General features: G+C 35.1%; 1 protein-coding gene across 1 annotated transcript; it reads right to left on the minus strand.

Moving 5' to 3' along the window:
- Positions 1 to 323: 323 nt before the first annotated feature.
- Positions 324 to 20,428, minus strand: LOC131903386 (RNA-binding Raly-like protein). The gene is made up of 3 exons (XM_059253931.1): positions 20,386 to 20,428; positions 4,106 to 4,384; positions 324 to 431 (listed from the first exon to the last, which is right to left on the minus strand). The coding sequence occupies exons 2-3, from the start codon at positions 4,359 to 4,361 to the stop codon at positions 418 to 420; spliced, it is 270 nt and encodes an 89-aa protein (XP_059109914.1). The 5' UTR covers positions 4,362 to 4,384; positions 20,386 to 20,428; the 3' UTR covers positions 324 to 417.
- Positions 20,429 to 22,522: the final 2,094 nt, after the last annotated feature.

Below are 22,522 nucleotides of genomic sequence, written 5' to 3' on the forward strand. Positions count from 1 at the left end.
AAGGCAAGTATCAAAGAAACCTTTCATTGGGAAGTGAAGGGAAAGACCTTCTGTGGACCAAGACATGGGCTGTGGTTTGGAGGATAGAAACATTGGTGTAGGTGTAAGCATCAGTTTTGATCAAAAGGCTATCCAGCTTGGAAAACAGAACGGCATATTGCCGTAAGGTAGTCTATTGGTGTAGAGACTGGCAGTGGTTTGTGGAATAAAGGGGCACAGCAGACTCTGTGGGCTGGAAGGACAAGGGAAATTCAGGGAAAAGTCAAAAATGCATGCATACAAATCCAGAATACAAATTCTTTCCATTCCAATCTTTGCTGGGTGTTTATTAGGAATCTTCTTTCTAGGAAACTGAAGATTTCTTCACCTACTCCAACTCATTCAACACTCTCTTTGCATTCCATCGATGCCACATGGTTAATTATTCATTCCTAGAGGTTTAACACAATTTGTGTCAATGACTCATAATTACCACCCTTTGTTTAAATCTCTCACTTATTTTGGGGTCTATATTTGTGAGATTTTAGTAGTACATATGCTCAAGTATCCTTCAGCATATAAGCTATCCTTAATAAAAAATGCCCAATTCTGGACTCATAGTTTTAGACCAAAACATTTTTCCTTCTGAAAAATCCTCTCTCCTACTGACTTGAAAAATCATCAGCAGAGAATCAGCTCAGAAATGTGGGACTTGTTCTTGATTCTTTCTTATTTTTGTTAATGGATTATCAGACTACTTCCTTAACTTTTAGCATGATTACCTCTTTTCCCACTGCCAACTCCATAAAATCGACTTTCATCACATACCCACAGTCTTTTTTTAACTACACTAACCTACCCACCAGCATGCTCCCTGAACTTTTCTCATACTGACATTTCAGCATGTTCTCCCCAGCTTAAACTTTTCAGTTCATTCTTGTACTTGCAGCATCAAAATGCTCAATGATAATATTTCTCATTTAATCATAAAAAGTCTCATTTTAAGGAAAGAACTTGCATTAGGATGTTGAAATTTTCTTAGCACTACTAACTTTTAGCCAACTTCTAAATTCTATTTTAGATTTTAAAAATGCATGGAGAAGATAAAAAGATTATTCTAAAGAAGATGGTTCATGATTATTCATTATTTAAGACAAAAATTTTAAACATGGGTGAAATAATAACTCAGGCTTAACCAATATAATGCTTTTCTACTCTAAAGAGAAAGACAAATGCTTATACAGTGTGTGTTTTACATTGTAAGAACCTGTTATTATGTCCATGGTCAATTCACTGCACATCAGGGACAAGTCTAGTGTTTTTTTTTTTTTTTTTTTTTGTTTTGTTTTTTTTAAATAAACCTTTGATTTGAAAATAAGTAAGAAATCAAGATATAAGTAATCAATTTACTTGAAGTTATGTTTTACCCAAGTCCACAAAAAATAGGCATGGTACTTGAAGATGAAGTTGGGTATGCAGCTTGGAAAGTGTGGCTTTAATCAACATTACTATGGAACAACTGGATGTCTTGCCTTGCCTGGATTTCTAGTGGTCAGGGTTAAGAAAAGGTGGTTAATTTCAGGTACTTGACCTGAAAAGCAAGGTTATTATTTAAATTGTAAAGCATCTGTTTAATATGAAAGTCTTTCCACATAGGCAAAAAAAAAAAAAGTTAATAAACTAAGTTCCACCTAAATGAACAAAGTTTTTAGCATGGATTTGGATATAAAGTCTGATCTAATCTGCCTTGGAGATGATCCTCAGGGAAACATCAAGAAGAGACACAGGTATGACTGAGAATGAGAAACAATCCCATTAGAGGTGGCATTTAACTCTGCTTCTCAATGCACAGGAATCTGAGATTGTCATTTTTGTCCCTTGGTTTTGTTAAGTTAAGACACTGAAGTTGGAGTTATATTCCTTTCTTTGGTCCAAGTTTTTAAAGATACTGATCAGCTGAGTGGTGATGGAAAGCAGGACTCCAGAGAATTAGCTACAATTAAGTTGAAAGAGAATCAGAGTTAAAATTGACTTTATATTCATAATTATATTTATAAAAAGTAATAACCAAATGTGTTTCTACAAGGTCATGTTAGTTTCACAGTAATGAGGATACAGGCAATAGATTGACCCTGAATTACCTGAATGTGGCTATGAAGTAAGAATTTTTTATTACAATACTTCATAAAGAAGCAAATAGAAAACTCTAATATTAGGGTAAGTATGGGGATGTATATATTAAGGAAACCAACTGAGCACCTGGAAAACAGACTAGATTGTTGAAAAATATCTTTCTTTACAGTAGAGAAAATGAACAATGAAGATGTAAATAAAAACTAGCATTTTGCATATATATTTGGAGATTTATACCAGATATTATATAAAATCATTTTATTTTTCAAAACTGTACTTCAGACTTCACTCACATATTAATGAATACCATAGCTTCCCAGTGTTTCTATTTTGTTGTTGTTTCTTACTGTATAACCCAAGATGTGTTCAGATCCTCCATCGTGGTATCTTAGTCTCTAGGCCAGGAGTTACTGCTGTGTTCCACTATTCCTCCCAGTAAACATTTTCTTGAATTGATCAAATTTGATAGGACAATACTCTTCATGCTTGTCTCACTTGTTTATTCAGCACTTTTGTTTCTTTAGCATGCTCTTTTGGCTTTATTGTTGTGAACATGACGAGACAACATAATAAACGAAAATATCTCATCTAGATAGGGATGATGGTTAGTTACAAAAGCACTGCACAGAATTCAAGGATCTGTAGAAGGCAAGCATTTTTAAGCCAATCATAAAGGCCTCTCTGTGTAGGTTAAATTTACAACAATCAAGGGGACAAATAAATAGCAAGCCTCTGAAAGAGGAGCATTTCTGCCATGCACAAGGCATGTCCAGGCTGCCAGTGGGACCAGAGGTATGCACGAGGCACAGGACTAGGGAAAGAATTGAAGAGGTGACTGTATAGAGGTTCACAGGGTACATGACAGAGTATAAACGTTTCTGCATTGCATTCCTGGGGGGATTAAAACAGGTTGGTGACATAATTCATGTTTATAAATAAAACATTTCCCCAGAGTGAAAAACTCACAGCTAGCAGAGCCTTTCCTTGGGCCCCTGGTATACAATGGTTACTACACAAGAAGGTATTAGTATGGGCTAAGATAAAGACAGAGTTTGATATCAGCTATGAGACTGCATTTGAAATATAGGTCAAAGGAAGTGATTGAAGGTTTTATTTCAAAAGCTGCATATATAAAAAGCTGGGATTCTAATGATAGTTACAGAGAAGTTACAAAATAGACAAGATGTGGGAAAATGAAGTTATACTTGAAGATAGATGTTGAATAATCAAGAATGTGTATAATAATCAAGAAAGTATATAATCAGTTTGAAATATGAATATGTTCATGATAAGAAATATAAATGAGACAAACACTGGTGGGTTGATTGTAATTTCTTACATGGGAAAACATAATATTTTGGGTTTTTTTGTCTGTTCAATAATCACAAATGTTTTCTTCTCATTTTTATTCCACCTCACATGATAACATCTTTACTTAGCAAAAATTCAGTATTGCTCCTCTCGCATGAAACATAAGGTGAACACTAGGGTGCACAGAGTATGCATAATATACACCATTCCCAACCATTTAGTAAAAAGTGAGTTGAGATCCTTTCTAGTCCGGAAAATATATTTCTCTATACCATTATTTAACTTTTCTGCCCAAATAAAAATTGTAAATAAAGAAAGTGAATTATCCTTTCAGAAAAAAAAAAAAACCTTATATGCAAGGTCAAGAAACTTAGCCTATGTTTTGTGGAAGTTATGCACTATTTCAAGTCAAATAAACTTAAGTTGGAAGCAAATATTGTATTTGCCTGTCTCAGAATTGGTTGACGTTGTAAATATCACAAACAATTTTAATCACAAGTTGACATATTTGTTGAGATAATAATAGCTACATGTAAAAGAATGCGATTTGAACGATAAATTTCAAACACTGTAACTGGTTAAGGAAGCAATAAATAGTATGGAGCTGCTGACTGCTAACAAATTCATGCATACAGGCAATATGGATAGACTAAAGGGAAATCTGCAACTGAGCATAGCTTACCAAGAGGCTGGCCTGCGATGACCCTGGCATTTTCTCCAGCCACCGCAGCTCTTGCATGGCGCTCACTCATGTACTGGACGAAAGCATACCCTTTGTGAACGGAGCAGCCAACGATTTTCCCGTACTTGGAAAAAATAGCTTCAATGTCCACTTTTTTGACAATGGCTGTATTTAAATTGCCGATGAAAACCCTTGAGTTGATGGACTTGGGGTCATTCTTATTGGTAACATTGCTGGTCTGTGTTTTGCCCGTCATGGCTGGCTCACCTTGTTTTAATCCTTAAACAAACAAACAAATAAAATAATCAGACAATAAAATAACTAAATTCAGTAGGTATCTCTGGCTTTGAACAGGTTTCAAATTGTCATCTGGAAATGCAAATCTCTGTACAAAACAGATTGTCTTGAAAAGAAAAGTTAGTAATATCAAAGGTACACATCACTTGACTAAATCATATTGGGAAAATTCTCATAATTAATCACACACAATTTAAAAAAAATGCCTCAGTTTTGTATCCAATGATCAGCCTCATATATGACTGAATATTTTGTACTCATTTTATTTTTAAGTATACCTATATTTGCTAAGGAAATATTTAAGGAATAAACCCTTTGATTCTGTGAGAAGAACAAAAGAAAATAAATGTTCACATGTTTAAGTCTGACGAAAACGGATATTTAGTAGTATAAGCACTTTGAAGTGTTTGAGCACAGGCAGTACGCCACTATATGCTCTGCAATAAGCACACTGGTTATCTGCTTCGGCAAAGGAATCCTATGGTCAGAAGCCAACAATCAATTCCATTAAAGGCTAAGGAAAGAAAGAAGAACAGGTTAATATCAGAAGCTTGATTATGATTTTTTTTTTTTTTTTTTGCAGAGGAAAGAAAAATTAGTTCTGTACACATTTGGTTGAACCAATAATGTATGCTATCACAGTTAAATGTAAGTAAAAAGACATACACAGCCATTATTCATCAATACTTAGAAAATTACACAGGAATACTGAAGCTTTTTTCCTCAGCCTCATTTTTAAGTAAACTCAATGAAGCTTTTGTTTGAAGACATTAAAATCCATAGCTGTATTTACTGAGTGTTGATGTTTTGCCAGGTGTCCTCTTCTGTTTACCACTATGTGAAATAGAAACCTTAGGAGGGTTATACTCCCATAAAAAATTACCATAGGGATGGTAATTGCTGAAGGATAGTTACATATCTATATGAAGAACCTATTTAAAATATTTCAGTTGTAAGTTAACAAGTGCAATTGATGTATAAGGGTCATTTTAAATGATACTTTTTATTTCATTGTTAATCTAGAAGAAGTCTCAAAGCCACATAAATTGGGTATGCTTAAACATTCACTCACTACGTATATAAAAGAAGTGCTGTTGAAATCATGCACAAGCTAGTAGCATAAAATGTTTCAAATAAAACTATTCATTATTACATCTGAGATTATAACTTTAATTCAAAATAGGCCCTCACACAAGTCATTATAATGAAGGTAGATCTAATAAACAAAACATTAAGTCATTTACATAAAAATAAGGAAATTATCAAAAAGAATGATTTAAGACTATCATATATTATTCTAACTTAACTACATTTTACTTGTTCCTTTATTATGACATATTCAAGCTAGAATTGTAGAAATTAAAATTGATGCATTTTTCTCTAATCTAATGAAATTATACCTATTGAATAACTCAAGACAAAGCTCTGATAATGCAAGAAAAGTTAAGGTACATACTAAAACATCAACTTCTTTGTATAATCTAATGTATCTTCCCTTTATTACTATACAGAACAATATTAAAACTATAAATCACAAAAAACATAATTTCAATTATAGTTTTATGGCAAATATTTTCTGAAATATCTTATCTGTGATATAGTCATATGTAAGCAATTCCTATGGCTGACATTTATTTTATAAACAGGGACCTGCTGGTTAGAAAGCAGTCATGGAAGCTCTTAGATGTGGTCACCTGGATGCGGTCAGATTAATGTTTTGTGGACTAATTCAATGTGCAGTTGCATTTACATACTGAGTTCTTGTTATGAATATCACTGTGCTATCTTTACACTATCTTTTACCAAATCTACAAATCTCAAAACAAATTTTAAGACATGAAATAGAGCTGGGCATAGTGGTGTACTCCTTTATACTCAGAACTGGGGACACAGAGACAGGCAGGCCCCTATGAGTACCAGGTCAGCCAGCTATAGAATATTCCTGTCCTACATAGAAAGATTGTGAAAAAATGCTAATTTGCAAACATTATTGTTGTTAAAGTTTTCCTGTGCCCACCCGGCTTCTGCAACATCATGGTACCACAGCTGCTCAGACCCAAATGAACACACAGAGGCTTATACTAATTATAAACTGTATGGCCTGATGGCTCAGGAGTCTCACTAGCTAGATCTTACATCTTAAATTAACCCATTTCTATAAATCTGTACCTTGCCACATGGCTCGTGGCTTACTGGTATCTTTACATCTTGCTTCTCATGGCAGCGGCTGGCAGAGTCTCCTCATTTCTGCCATGCTGCAGGTCAAGCCTACCCTTCATGAATGGCCATAGAGTAGCTCAAGCCTTCAGGCTTTGGCTGGCCTGAGAAAGACAACTAGGAAGCTGCTCCTGGCTCCATTATAGAACCCTTTTTTTTTAAAGCTTTCTCAGGTTTTAAGTGGAAACTCTCACCCCACATCTTGGTGCCACATAATTGGGGATACTAAGTACTCTGCAAACTGTAGGCTTTTATCTCTCCCACAGACTGTTTTGGTGGCTATCCTCTACCAGCCTGGATGACAATGAGAACTGTTGAAGTTGTCTGTATTGTCATGTCAATGTTTTTGAAAAATCAATCCTTGGATTGGTTGCCACTATCCTGTTCCTATATTACTACTGAACAATCTAGCTATGTAAATCTATTACATGAATTTTTGGTCAATTAAAGAAAGACTTGCACTTACAGTCATGATAACATAATGGAGACAAACACTCAAATACCTATAAAAACATGTAAAATATACATGAAACATCTGTTATTCAGACAATACTTATGATTGACATCCATCTTCTAGGCAAGGATCTACAGGGTGACATGCAAGAACAATTATAGTAAAGCTCAAACTGTGAAGAGCTATGACATCTCAAGGAAAAGTAGGGCTGTAGTTTGTCCTTTTTGTCTGTCTGGATAGGTAAACAAGGTCAATTAGCAATGAACAAATCCTAGTAGGTGTGGTGATATTTTATTTGTGCTGAAATGTGATATTTTATTTGTATGTTATTAAATAAGGATTTCCTGGAGATCAGAGGTCATATTGAGCCATAAATAGAAGTCAGGCAGTGGTAGCACATGCCCTTAATCTGATCACAGGGCAGGCAGAGTCTCTTTGTGTTCAAGGACACAGCCAAGCATGGTGACACACGGCTTTAATCCCAGTACAAACCATAGAGACCTGGAGGTCTGTATAGACAGGCAGTAACAAGGAAGTGATGTGACTGGGTTTAGATCCAATGAGAAGGGAACAGGAAGGCTGAGTTGGGAGATGCCAGCTTGCCATCCAGGGAGCAGCATGCAATGGCACACAGGTAAAGCCATGGAACACATGGCAACTTACAGATTAACAAAAATGGGCTGAGTTTAAGTGTAAGAGCTAGTCAATGGTAGGCCTGAGCTAATAGCTGAGCAGTTTTAATATAAGACTCTATGTGTTCATTTGGGTCTGAGCAGCTGCCACACTGTGAGACTGTGGGAGCCGGGACCAGGAAAACTTCAACTACAAGTAGGGATTGCTGCAGGCATAAATGGTAGATTCACTGTCATGAGAAGTGAGAGACAATATTTCAAAATGTCTGAGAAGGCTAAAAATGATGAGGGAATCTTCTTGGAGTGAGAGTTAATCAGGAAACAACAACAACAACATCAAACAAACAAACAACAACAACAACAAAACATGAAGTCTGCTGAGAGAAGTCCTTGAATCTATGCTGATAGCTAAGACTGCAAATAAAGGGTAAGAAGTCAGGTCGATTATAAAGCTGTTGAAAATCTGTGAGCCTGTGACTTAAAAGACCACAAAAGACTAAGGCTAACTCAGCTTCTTCCCAGCAGGGGTGGAGGGCCCATACTGACTCCTGGGTCATTAAGATTATACTTGGAAGAACTGGGTGTTCCTGTTGGGTACAGATGATCCCTAAAATTTTCTTTGGGATTAATGATGCTAAACAAACAAACAAACAAACAAACAAATAAATAAATAGATAATGAAACCACAAACCCACAACAGCAACATGATTGTCAACCTCTGTTACAATCCAAATGCATATCAGCAAAAGGCATAAGTGAATAACATGAGATTCACTGTCTCCAGGATCCAACCAAAAATTCCTTTAGTTTGATCAGTTTAAAAAAATATTGCCACTCGTCAACAGAAAAAAAAAAAATTAAGGATGAATCAAACAAAAATTTTAAAGACAAAAACTCTTATTCTTAAGGTTGGAAACATATTTAATAGATGTATATTACAGATGATATGTAAATTTGAAGCTATAAAATAAGAAATGTCCCAAATGCACTAAAAAGGGAAAACACTGAAAATGTACTAAAAAGCTTCAAACAGCTGAATGAATGGTATCAGGCTATTTATCATACATATATACAGAGTCCTGGAGGAGCTAGCAGAAAAATATTTAGAAATATGATGGCCCCAGTTCTCCTAAATTTCATAAAAGTGGTATCCAAGATCTGAGAATCTGAGCATATTCTGAGGAAAAAAAATACAAAGAAAAGCACATGATTATAATCAAATTGCAGAAAGCCATTTCTAAGGAGCTATTAGGCATTGGAAGCAAGCCTGCATTCTGACAGAGAAATGGGGAGGAACAGACAAAAAGAGCCTACAAAAGAAAAGACAGGAATGAACTTTTTTCAAGGGAAGGTCTTTTTGTTTCTTTTGTTTTTAACAAGTTTGCAGGGAGAGAATGTGTCTGTGAAAAATGCTGTGAAATAAAAGATACAGTTTAAACTACTGTTGCACCAGAGGACTTTCTGTGGAGGCAAAGGTAGTTGATATCTACTTTCCCCAAAAAGAAATCTAATCACTGAACCTGGCTTGTGACTACTTCAAATACTGCAAGCATAAAGTGGGCACTGAATTTTTGATGTTTACTTAATTTAAATAAGGTTGCATTGTGCTGGGTCGCCCCACTCAAAAGATTACCTGAATTTTGAACTTTTAATCATCTCAGCATATAATCAAAAATAACGATTATTTATGCTCAATGTATGCTTAGAGAATAAATATGTTTTGAGATTTGAAATTTTAGGGCTCTGGTGGTATTAAGTATAACTTAAATAAACAACAAATAAAAAGTTCAAGTACCTGCAATTAGATAAATATTAAAATTACTAAGGATTTTCATTTTTAAAACAGAGTGAGTCAATGAATCCTCTAGAAATCATAAATAATATAGTTAGAATAAATATAGTCACTTCATTTGTTTTTGAGAGTCGTACCCTCAAATTATTGCAAGATACACTAAAAGCAGCTTTAGTTTGGTTTAGAGAAAATATTTCTGAAACAGACAAAATTAGCACACAATAAATCCATCCTTACCCAAGGATAAGTGGGTGTTGATTTTCCAATCTCAATTTCAGAATCACTCAGATACCACTGAATAATAAGCAAAAATAAATAAATAAATAAATAAATAAATAAATAAATAAATAAATAAATAAGCTATTACACATTGTAGTCTAGAGCTGTCATTGGTATTGTCTGATCAAACATAACAAATACTGCAAGAGAGCAAAACTGTATATGTAATTTAGAGAAAAGATAAGAGATGAGATGTGTGTGTGAGAGAGAGAGAGAGAGATTGAGAGAGAGAGAGAAAGAGAACGAGAGGGATGTCTTCTAAAGATTTTAAATGAAACTTCTAGGTACAGCATTATTATATTCATGATTAGAAAATGCTGAAGCAGATCTGAAATACACAAATGCACTTATTTAAGCTTATATTCTTAGAGAAAATAAATTGAAGTAACACTATACAGCTCTGGATTTACTCTTAAGAAAAACATGTACAATTTTGAAAAAAAAACTGTTTGGGTTTTTTGTTGTTATTTCCTAAATCACTGAAAATTTTTCAATAGCTCATAAGAAAAAAAATTTGTTGCCCAGGGAGTGGGGTCCAAGCTTTTAATCCCAGCACTCCTTAGGCTGAGGCAGGCAGATCTCTGTGAGTTCTAGGCCTGCCTGGTTTACAGAGCAAGTTGCAGGACAGCCAAAGCTACACAGAGAAACTCTGTCTCAAAAAAAAAAAAAAAAAACCAAACAAACATAATCAACAACAAAAAAACTGCTTAATATACATGCTAAGAGGACAAAGCAAAACATTTATAATATTATTTTGGGAAAAATCTGCTGTTAGTTTGCCTATTGGAAAAAAATGGAAAGTATTTGCCATTAGCTCTACTATTTGTAAAGATAAAGATCCTAGCTATAGTAAAGAATTACTTCTTAAGTATCAAACTGCTTTAGGGAATAAACCATATGTAGCTTTTAGTAAAGATTTAGGAAAAATGTAAATCTGAAGGATTATATATAAATAGCAGAGAAAAAAATGTAATCCCACTCTGAACACATGTGTGGATTAAAAACTTCATTTTTTCTTTATCAGTTTTAAATTCTTAGAAAAAGATGTAAATGAGGTAAAACTTCACTAACATATGTATGTCACAATCATTAAATATTATTTGATCATTTTTTTATTCTCTTGTTAAATAACTTTATTATGAAAGACTTACATGGTCATATATAGAATGTTATATCATTATTTCTTCCTATATAATACTTGCTCATTTGTCTAATTTCCCATTTTCAAATTCAATATGCATATACTGACAAAATTGAAATTGTGAGGTAACACAGGGTGGGTGATATTTATCACCAGTCATCAAGCACTTTCCGGAAACTCTGAGTGCACTCTTGGCACTCACGGCCGGGGGGTAAGAGAGTGCCTGGTGAGTCCTACCAACAGTACTTGTGACACACGCCCATTCTTCCTACCCAAAGACATTTCTGATGAATTATTCTCAGCATTGTCCACAATTAATTTTCATGTGAACAATAAGTGAATATTGCTCTCATCTGTAACAGAAAACAGAGCTGGGTTAAAGAAGGAAGCAGCAGCGTATTTTGTCACACTCAGGGAACAACGAATTAGTGTTTGGAGTTTTCCAAGCATTTTCTTCAAATCATTCTCATCTGGAAACACACAGAGGATTACACTGATCTCTTTTGTTAAGTAAATCTCTTATTAAAGCTGAAGATTAATTCTGAACATATTGATATTTCAATAATCTGGTATATATATTTCCTTCCCTCCTTACTCTCCCCCCGTCTTGTTTTCTTTCTTTCATTCTTTCCTTCTTTTTCTATAAAAAATACCAGATAAAACAACTGAAGTAACTTCATAGCAGAGAAGGTATGGTCTAACAAGGTGGAGAAGGCACAGCAGAGGAAGCATGAGATATTTAGAAGGCAGCTATTCACCTTTCATACAGTCAGAAATCAAAAAAAGAAAAATGCTGGTGCTATCACTCTCTCTTTATTCCCTTTTCATTGAGTCTGGGAATCTAGCCCAAAGGAAGGCATTGTCCATTTTCATGGTCAGGTCTTTCTTTCCTACTTGAACATCTGTGAACACAACTTCACAATTAAACCCAGATGTACATACTCCTTGTAGATGAAGTTAAGTCTAGTCGGTTTTATAATGGCCAAGGAATCCTTTGCTGTGGGATGGTCTGTATGTCAAATGTGTTGCTGATTGGTCAATAAATAAAACACTGATTGGCCAGTAGCCAGACAGGAAGTATAGGCAGGACTAACAGAGGAGAATTGAGAGAACAGGAAGGCAGAGGGAGACACTGCCAGCCGCTTGCCATGACAAGCAGCATGTGAAGATGCCGATGAGCCACATGGCAAGGTATAGATTTATAGAAATGGATTAATTTAAGATATAAGAACAATTAGCAAGAAGCCTGCCACGGCCATACAGTTTGTAAGCAATATAAGTCTCTGTGTTTACTTGGTTGGGTCTGAGTGGCTGTGGGACTGGCGGGTGATAGAGATTTGTCCTGACTATGGGCCAGGCAGGAAAACTCTAGCTACAATCATTAAATAGCTTGAGTGGATTTTAAGGAAAATTAAAGTGTTATGTATAAAAACTCTCTGTTGGATATTGGGTGCATGGCTCAGTAAGATTGCTTGCTGAGCAAACATAAGGACCAGAGTCTAAATCACAAACACAAGATAAGAATCCAGATGTAGCCATGTTCACCTGTCACACCCACACTGTGGAGCACGGAGACATGAAAATTGATAGGGCTTGATGCTTGTCAGCCTAGCTCCAGTTTGAATAAGAGATCCTGCCTCAAAGGAATACAGCAGAGATCGGGACACCTGACATATACATCTGGCTTCCATGTGAACATGAGTCCACACATCCACATACATATAGCCCACACAATGCTCATATGCACTTAAAAATGTATCCTTATAAATTAACAATATTTGAATTTAGTTATTAGAATGTGAATAATAAACACAGTAAAAATGAAATTCATATACATTAAGTTTTAAAAAATATTGATTATAATCAAAATGAGTTGGGAGCCCAGCAGCAACGAATACATTTACATCACAGCTCTGTGCATCTATGCATCTATGGCCCAGGGAACTTTGTGGAAGAGGGGCCAAAAAGAATGTAAGAGCCAGATTGCAAGGAAGTCTACTATGAAACAGTCTGCATAAATAGTTACATAAATAAGACAGGAACAATAACAGTGGACATGGATATATTACTGTGGAATGGGAAATTTTCACAGGGTTCCACTCCAAGACAAAGAACTGCAAGCAACTATTGATTCTTAGGAATAGAACTTGTCTCTCCCAGGGAGAAGCCTCCTTGCTTGATGCCTTACTCAGAGTGGTAAGCCTTGAAAATACATACACAAAACAGACCCAACATGTGTGTGTGTGTGTGTGTGTGTGTGTGTATGTATATATATGCATACACATATATGCATTTATGTTTGCATATATATAAATGTAATAATTTTAAAACACAGGCTATCATCTTGAGAGTGAAGAGAGGTATTGAAAGGGTCTGAAGCATGGTAACTGGAAGAGATGGAGGAAAGATAGAGAGGAAAGTGATCTGACTATATTTAAATGTAAAAATTAAAATATTTTATTAATTTTAAAAAATTTAAATATGATTACATACTTTCTCTCTTTCTATTTCCTCTTTCCAACACCTCTCATGTACCACTTTGTACTCCCTTTGCTTTCTCTCAAATTCATGGCCTCCAGACTCTCTATCTTTAATTCTTGTTTCAAGCACACATGAACTCATGCACATGCACACACACACACACACACACACACACACACACACACACACTCACACTCCTAAATACAGAAATGCAATATTTTCAGTCAATAAAATGTTACTTTTGTACATAAGATTTCAGAATCAGAACTGACAACTTGTTATTAGATAACCAAAGAGAGGGGGTGGTTATTCCCTAGGGGAAAAACTATTTTCTCTGGCTCTCAGCATTCAAATCTATGTTTTTGAAGTTAATATTGTAGTAAGACTACAGTATAAAAATCTAACAGCTCAGTTTCCATGTTCCTCTTTTTTACTATTATATATATATATAATTGTGCAATATATTTTATTTTTAATAAGTGAGCAGTTAACATAGTGTTGACATAATAAATTCCATATTTTAAGGAGAAAGATTTAAAATCTCAGTGAAGAGAAGATAGAAAATATTTCAAAATTAGGCAAATTATGCCTCACTTGATAGTCAATCAAAATTTAAGTGACAACAAAATAAAAACTGGATTTACTATTCTAGTAAAATGAATGTCATAGCCAGAGGGGATGGAGGACACCAGAAGAACAAGACTTTCTGAATCAACTAAGCAAGGCACATAGGAGCACACAGAGACTGAAGCGGCAAATTATAATATATACGCAGAGGACCTGGTGCAGACCATGCAGGTCAATCCATCTCTTATTAATGACATTTCCTCTACTGTGGTAGAGCCTAGTCTTTTCCAATGTCAATATAGTTAAGATTTTTATTTTAAGAATAAGTTATATTATCATTTTATAAAGTCAAAAAATAAATGTTGTAGAAGCTTTTAAAGGTAAATGATGTTAGTAAAATATCTTATTAGAGAGTATTTTGAATAACAGCAATATATACTAAGAAATAAATATAAGCTAGGCGGTGGTGGCGCACGCCTATAATCCCAGCACTCGAGAGGCAGAGGCAGGTGGATCTTTGTGAGTTCGAGGCCAGCCTGGTCTACAGAATGAGATCCAGGAAAAGGCGCAAAGCTACACAGAGAAACCCTGTCTCAAAAAACCAAAATAAATAAATAAATAAATAAATAAATAAATAAATAAATAAATAAATAAATATTCACCTGGAAATTTTAACAATGGTTTATATGGAAATTAAGAATAATATAAGATCTATTACAAAATATTACAACTTTTGTATTGGTTGTTAGAATTCTTAAATTAGAAACCATTGTTAGTTGACACTTCAACATTTAAAACTTAGTTAAATATCTGAAAGATTACTCAATACACTGCATTAAATTAGATATGAATAAGTTAAATTACTAAATATCTGATGTTTTGTTAACCATAATTATAATTTTGTTTACTAGGAAAATGAGCAGTGTTAAACTATCCCTTGGGATCTAGTGCCATTTGGTAGAGCATTATGGTACATGAGGGACCACTGCTTTCCTTCATATGAGAAATAAAGATCATATGGAAATTGTAGCCAGTTTGAAGCATGTTGGTTGTCATAGGTCCAAAATTACAAATCAAGTAGAAAAGAAGAATGCAGGACTCCTTTCTCTGATTTTGCATTCCATATCATTCGATTTGAGTAGACATTAAGTAGTAGCATTAGTCTCTTGAGTCCTTGACGTTTATTTCTTTCTGTTCTTAAGTCTAAAGATCTGAGATCAAGTTCACTGGTGGTCTGATGATGTTCCAGTGATAGCTGTAATTCTGGCATTATGTCAGCTATCTTATTTCAAAGGTAAAGGACAAGGATCTGTTAAGAAAAAGATGGACTGATTGAGACAGTAATGGAGTCAGAAAGACACACAGAGAATGTGGTACTGTGGCTTCTGTGTCCCTTCTAACCCTGTTATCATGTCCTTGTGCATACAAGCTTATACAACCAATGTATCTCAGGAGGTCCCTGTTCTTATACTATCACTTGGGCATTCAAATTAATTATAAGTGTGGTGTTTGGGAAAAAAGGGAAAAATTTCCTCTAAGCAAATACAGTCATGATGGTCTATCAGAAATCACCATATAATCATTTGCATTTATCCAATTACTAAATTAAGTGAGAACTTCCATTGCTTGTATTTTTTAACAGAAAAGGAAATTAAATCTCAGCTTTAAATTGAAAAATTAAATCACAAAATAGTAAAAAATATCCTAAAGAGATAAAAACATGTGAAACACTCAGCTTAAGCATTCTTCTTGAGTACACTCATATTCTCTGTAATATGACCAAATTAATAAAACCCTAGGAAATTTAGTGTATATGATATTTCTTAAAATCTTTCCCCTCTGCAGAATAAAATTTTAGTTAAATGCCTAAGATGCTGATTTTAACTATGCTTCTAGTATAACTTCCTTATGGTCAGCATGGTCTGGTTGCAATACTGCTCAGAGTCATAACAGGAAATAAAACTCATAGTCAGAAGACTCTGTAATTCCTGAAGGAGAAGGTTATTTAGCTAGGGGCAGCACCTCGTCCAACTGTGGGAGAGGATGTCATAAAAAAGTCACTTGGCTGTGGCCTTGTGGATCCCAGCTCTAACAGAGCTGCAAGTGGTTGGAGGTACACTTGGCCAGACTGCTTGTGGGCTTACAGAGCCCCTGGCTCCAGTCACAGTTGCATGACTCAGGCTGGAGCATGTGGCCGGAATCTCTTTGGTGTTCTCTCTCCTGGTGGGTGGTCAGCTCTCCCTCTCCCTCCCCCGCTCTCTTTTTTTCTCTCTCTCTTACTGTCTCTGGATTTCTATCTTGGACCATCATACTCGGTAGCTGCTTTGATATTCCCTTGGACTTCTACTGTTCTACACAGTCAACAGATTTGGCAAGTCAATTAAGATATCTTCAAGAATGAAATTAGTTAAAAGAGATTTTATCCCCACATTAAAAAATGGGAAACATTTTTACAAGGTAAGGAATTTGGTCTCTGTTTCATAGTACATTAGCAGTTTGAAAATGGAACAATTAAGTGAGAGGATAATTAATGTTGATGGGATGTACATAACATCAATTATGAATATTATTTGTTTAATCACTTTCATTTTAGTATTAAAAAGGTTGGTCAATTTAAGTGCTGAGATAAAAAGCTTTAGAAAAACTTGTTAAAATGAATCATAGAGAAATTCAGACCCAGACAGGAGAGTTTAAAGTTGAAATTATTTCAGAATTGAAGTATACAGTTACAGAGAGACAGCCTGTTTTCAAACAACCAAACAATCTATCCAGTAACTTACAGGAACTACCTACTCATGAGCATGTACAAGATAATTGGACTCCAGTGGAAATGTTAGATTTAAAGAGATTTAAAAAGCTATAGTCTCATATGATATGCATTCTCCATTTGTAAAGCAGATGTTAAACTTGTGGTCAACTTGTAATAGAATTGTCCCTCATGATGGAAAGAATAAGTTACAGCTCTCCTAGAGGCTAGGGCACAATTACAATGGAGAACATGGTTCAAAGAGGAGGCTAAAACAATAGAGCAACAATGTAGGACTAGAGGTGTAGAAATTTCCCAGGATCAGCTTCTTGGAGAAGTCAAATATGCTGATATACAAAGACAATGTTTATATGATAACCAAATCTTAATTCTATGCCATATGGTAGCCATGAATGCATAGGACAGAATTTAGGAAGTAGGAAAGAAAACTGAATCATTTGCAAAAGTTATATAGGTCCCCAGAGAATACTTCATGGATTTCTTACAAAGACTGTCTTCAGCAGTAAATAGAATCATTATAAATTCAGAAAGCTAGACAGATAATAATTGTATCTTTAGCTTTTGAGAACGTGAATGCAACATGCAAAAGAATAATCAGACCATTAAAGGCAAGATCAGCACCCTTGGATGATTGGATCAGGGACACAATTAATACTGAGTCTCATGACCGTGATGATATGTGGATAGGAGAGGTGATTTCAAAAGCTCTGGGGAAAAATAATGTCAGATGTTTTGGTTGTGGTAAACAAGGTCACTTGAAAAGGGCATTCCTAGAAAGAATGTCCATTCAAAGAACAACAGCAACAGAATGCCCCTCCCTTCTGGATTGTGTAGAAGGTGTGGTAAGGGTAAACATTGGACCAACAAATGGTTAGATCAACAGGGGACATACAAAGTATTCCTTTGCCTCTGTCCTTGGGAAATTCCCAGAGGGGCTTCATATGGCCCCCACAGCAAATTCAGTTCAGACCTTTCCTGCCATCATAGAAGAAACCCCTTTTCAGAGCAATTAAATAATCAAATGCCTATTGGAATAAACTAGGCTGCTCAAGGTGATAGAACAGCTGTAGCAGAGAGAATAGGAAATTCAGGAGAAACCACAAAGTGAAATATTTGGCAAACTTCTATAAATTAACAAGGACCAAAATTAAAAATATGAATAAATGACATTCTCTTGGAAGCCTATTAGATACAGGTATGGATGTTGAAATAATTGCACCAGAATTTTGGTATCCAAACTGGCCTCTTCAAGAGGCAAATGTTCAGCTATTAGGGATTGGAACATTATCTCAAGTGAAACAGAGAGCAAGATGGCTCAAATGTATAGGGCTAGAAGAATAGAGAAGCAAGATGTAAAGATACCAGTAAGCCACAAGCCACATGGCAAAGTATAGATTTATAGATATGGGTTAATTTAAGATGTAATATCTAGCTAGTGAGAAACCTGAGACAACAGACCATACAGTTTGTAATTAATATAAGCCTCTGTGTGTTTGTTTGGGTCTGAGGGCCTGAGGGACTATGAGTACACGGGAGCCAGGTAGGCACAGAAAAACTTTCAACTATAATGATGTCATGGTCTAGGACAATAAAAGATGAAGGGTTAAGTTTGCTGTGGAGTTCAGGAGTGTGTTGTAACCTGTACTGTTAAGAGATTGTGCACCAAGAATAGTACATTCCATGACACTGACTTTATTTGTTAAAGAGCCATGAAATGTGAAGTTAAAAAATGATTTCTTTACTTTGTGAATGAACAACATTATCTACTGAAAACCAAACCTTGGAAAAAGTTCTGGGTCCTAAGGTGGGAAAATGTGTGAAAGAAACAGTCAATGTTACCTTCATTCTCTTTACATGTCAGCTTTTCTTTAATGTGTTTTTTAGATACTGCTAAAAAGGTTCATTATGGAAATTTCAAATTTTAAAACAATATCTAAAATTATTAGGTTATTTCAAAGACATTACTATATAACTAATTTGTATTTAGTAATCATAGCAATTTACTGTATACCTTCCAATGGTTTAAGTACTTACTCAATATCCATTTGTATGGTAGTTTTCCCCTTAGTGCCTCTTGGATCTGGAGTATTTCCAGTAAAGTACTTGAAGGATATTTAGGGAGATACTGAATGACAAAATTCATCATGCCACAATGCAAGGGGATGGCTACAAACTACCAAGGGTTCCTTTATGTTTATACAGATAGAACATGATAATAAAGTACCTTTAGGATGCTCAGATATTATTCTTAAAATATTCTCTAATAAATTTTTATCATTGTCATGCCATAAATTTCAAAAATTGTTCTTTCAGTAATAGTAGAAAAAAGCAACTTTGTATCCACCTTTTACTGAATCAACTAAACTTAAATGGTATGGCATTAATTACATTCATGAAGTTCAACAAGGCAAGAGTGAAGACTCAAGGCAGAAACATTGTTATATGCACTTGTAAGTAATCTATTATAGGATGCCAGCAGTGGGGAAGTAATAAGACGATAATTCTTCTGTATACACTGGAATGAAGATCAGCTACATTTCCTAAACTTATTCACTGAATAAAACATTTCTCTCCATCTTAAATTTTGAGGCTATTTGAAGCTGAATTTCAGGAGCTTAAGCACTGGTAAATACACAGCAAAAATTCACCCAATCTTAGTTAACAGGTCCATTCAATTTCTGTCACCTTTGTTCAAAATGCCAGTCACACAGTTCCCTTAGGAGTTAAATGTTGACCTTGCATGATTTCATGCAGGCTACTGAACTGCCTGAAGAAATGAGCAACTTCCAGCCATTGCTGTGTGCCTTTGGCATACCATCCAGGAGCCGAAGGTCTTAAGTTCCACAAGTTCCCTGACGTCTTTGCTTCTCATAAATATAAATAGTTGTTTTACAATACTTGGGATAGAGAGTTTACCTCTGTAAACCTGAATGTTTGGGGGATATTTTAAGCAAAAGGAAGTGATATGGGCATCATTTCTTTAAGTGTATAAATCACAGAGTTCCCATTTAACTTTCACTAAAGTTCAAAAGTAGGAACATAGACCTACTGATTCACATATAAGCACCTAGCAAAAGTAGATGGGGTAATTTCTCAGTAGAATAAATTCTGGCCTTATTTAGAAAAAAGTCTATGAAGACACAGAATTTTGTGTACTTTCCTCTTGCCCTTAGCTATATAAGGCAGAGTCCCAGTAAAGTAAAAGAAAAATTTAAGAGATACAGAAATTATGAGATGGATAGAAATTAATCTTCAGGTGGGTAAGTTCACTCACACCATTATAAAGCTGTTATAGTTATGAAATGTCTATGATGGGACTAGAGAGATAGTCTAGTGGTTAAGAACACTGGCTTCTCATCCAATGTTGCAGGGTTCAATTTTGAGCAACTGCATGGTAACTCACAACTGTCTATAACGTCTCTTCCAGAAGATTCAACACCTTCTTCTGGCCTCTGTGGGAACCAGGCATGCACATAGTTATATGCAGGCAAAATACCCATACTCATGAAATTAAAATTAAAAATATGCTAAGTCAAAACATTTCAGTAACAGATCTGTGTCTCTCAGAGCAATGTGAAAACGGAGGGCCAAAGGAAGCTCAAGAAAGTCCTGTGACTTACACAGGGCTGTCCATGGGGAACAGAGAAGCTTACCCCAGTATAGTTAGAGAGGTCCTGAGTTCACTGCTTCTCAGAGGACTTCTCTCTTAGACAAACACAACTTTTGCTTGACTCATTGACAACAATTGTGACCAACTATTATGACTGATACAGTTGTCACTGAAGAATTTTTTTTTTTTTTTTTGGTTTTTCGAGACAGGGTTTCTCCATGTAGTTTTGGTGCCTGTCCTTGATCTCGGTTTGTAGACCAGGCTGGCCTCGAACTCACAGAGATCCACCTGGCTCTGCCTCCTAAGTGCTGGGATTAAAGGTATGCGCCACCACTGCCCAGTGTCACTGAAGAATTTCAAAATGACTCCTATGCATTAATTATCTCAGAGCATATTGCTATATCAATTTTCATGAATTTTAAAATGGAGAAAATTCCTATATTTCTAAAGTAATTTCTCTACACTACATTTTCATTAAATAAATTTAGCTGTTTTGCCAATTAGATGGACACAATTTTGTAAGTGAAGGTAAACTGTTTGTTCATCTGATTTTTTTTGATAATTGTAGAAGAAACTGTATATAAAGAAAGTAAACTACTTTTGTTTCCCTATATCTTACTTATTATTCTCTTTACTTTTCTTACTATGATACATGAAGAGTTTACATATTATGTATTATATTTTTATATGTAACAAACATTTTAACTCTATTTAAACATCACTTAGGTCAAAAATTGAGTACATTTTGCATTTAATTTTAACTTAGTTCATAGAGTGCATACACAATTAATTAAAAATTAGTGACCAGTTGGATATAATTCCACTATCTAGGTATCTTTGTTGTTACCATGAGTTATTTTCTTACTATCACTATGACCTCTGCCTCAAAATATTAGGTAAATATCAGTTGAGTTCATTTTTTTATAGTTTTGAGATAATTCTATGACAACAATATTCACTGGAATACCCACTGCTTTCAATGAGCACATAGTGGGTTTTACTGACAGTCAAAAATATTAACAGAACCAGTCAAAGATTCTGAAGGAAGAAAAAAAATAACTTTCTGGAAGGTTAACATTTATGAGAGGCCCTGTCATAACTCAGAGGCAGGAAATAGGTTTTTTCCTCATTGTGTCAGCTGAAAATTTATTCCCTCTTACAAACTGTGTATCGAAATTGTTTCTTTTTCTTTCTTACACACCAAGCTAGTAATGTTCTTTCTGGCATGAGCAGCTATCTAAATCAAGTATGAGGGCTTCTGTATGTGAAGAGGTAAAGATGCTGGACCTGGCAGACATGATCATATTTGGGAGAAGAGTAGAAGCAAACTTGAGAACCAGACAAATGCTGTATAGCTGTTACTGTTATCTAAAATGCTCTTATTTTAAACTTTATGTATAGCTTTTGAGAACATGTCAAAAGTAAAGTAAGCTAAATAATGACTTAAGACACATATAACGCTTATTTCAAATGGCAGTCACTATTTGAAATGGCGTATAAAAATATTCCTTCATTCAAAAAGGTTATCACCAGTGTATACAATACACAATACAGGAAAGTAAATGCTATTTAAAAATCAGCATGAAGTGGTTTCCTCTAATAACTGAGTGAAAATGTTCTGTTTTGCCAAGGCAGTTTTCAGCATAATTATGATTACTGGGTAGCTATTGTTTACATGGTGATTCTGAAATGCATTTGACAAAAAGAAAATTGATGATCATTTAGGATCATAAACACAAACCATAATGACCTCAGCTTTAGAAGGATTTATACAGAAAAGTATAGGCATGGCAAGTACGTGCATAGGTTTTTAAAGCATGAAACTCCTAAAGCCACATGATCCTTAAAACAGTGCTGATGTTCTCTTCTGTTTTCATATGCAGCAGGCACGCTGGCTGATTAGTCTTTGCACTGATTCCCTGAGGGTCAATCAAACACTTACATGCAAGGGCTACTTCTTGTGCACAAATCTGCTAGGACAATTAGGGCTTTTGAGAGAACCCTCTCATTTATCACAGTGCCCCTACCTGTTATATACCATGTCTCTTTCTGAGGCAGAAGACTCCTGTATACCACATTTCACATACCACAAAAATGATACTCAAAATTTTGGCTAAGGGCATTCATTGTCTATTCTTAGATCAAGATAAAACTGAAATTGGTAACTGGGACAGGTGGCA

This window comes from Peromyscus eremicus, chromosome 2 (assembly GCF_949786415.1).
Source record: "Peromyscus eremicus chromosome 2, PerEre_H2_v1, whole genome shotgun sequence".
NCBI lineage: Eukaryota > Metazoa > Chordata > Mammalia > Rodentia > Cricetidae > Peromyscus > Peromyscus eremicus.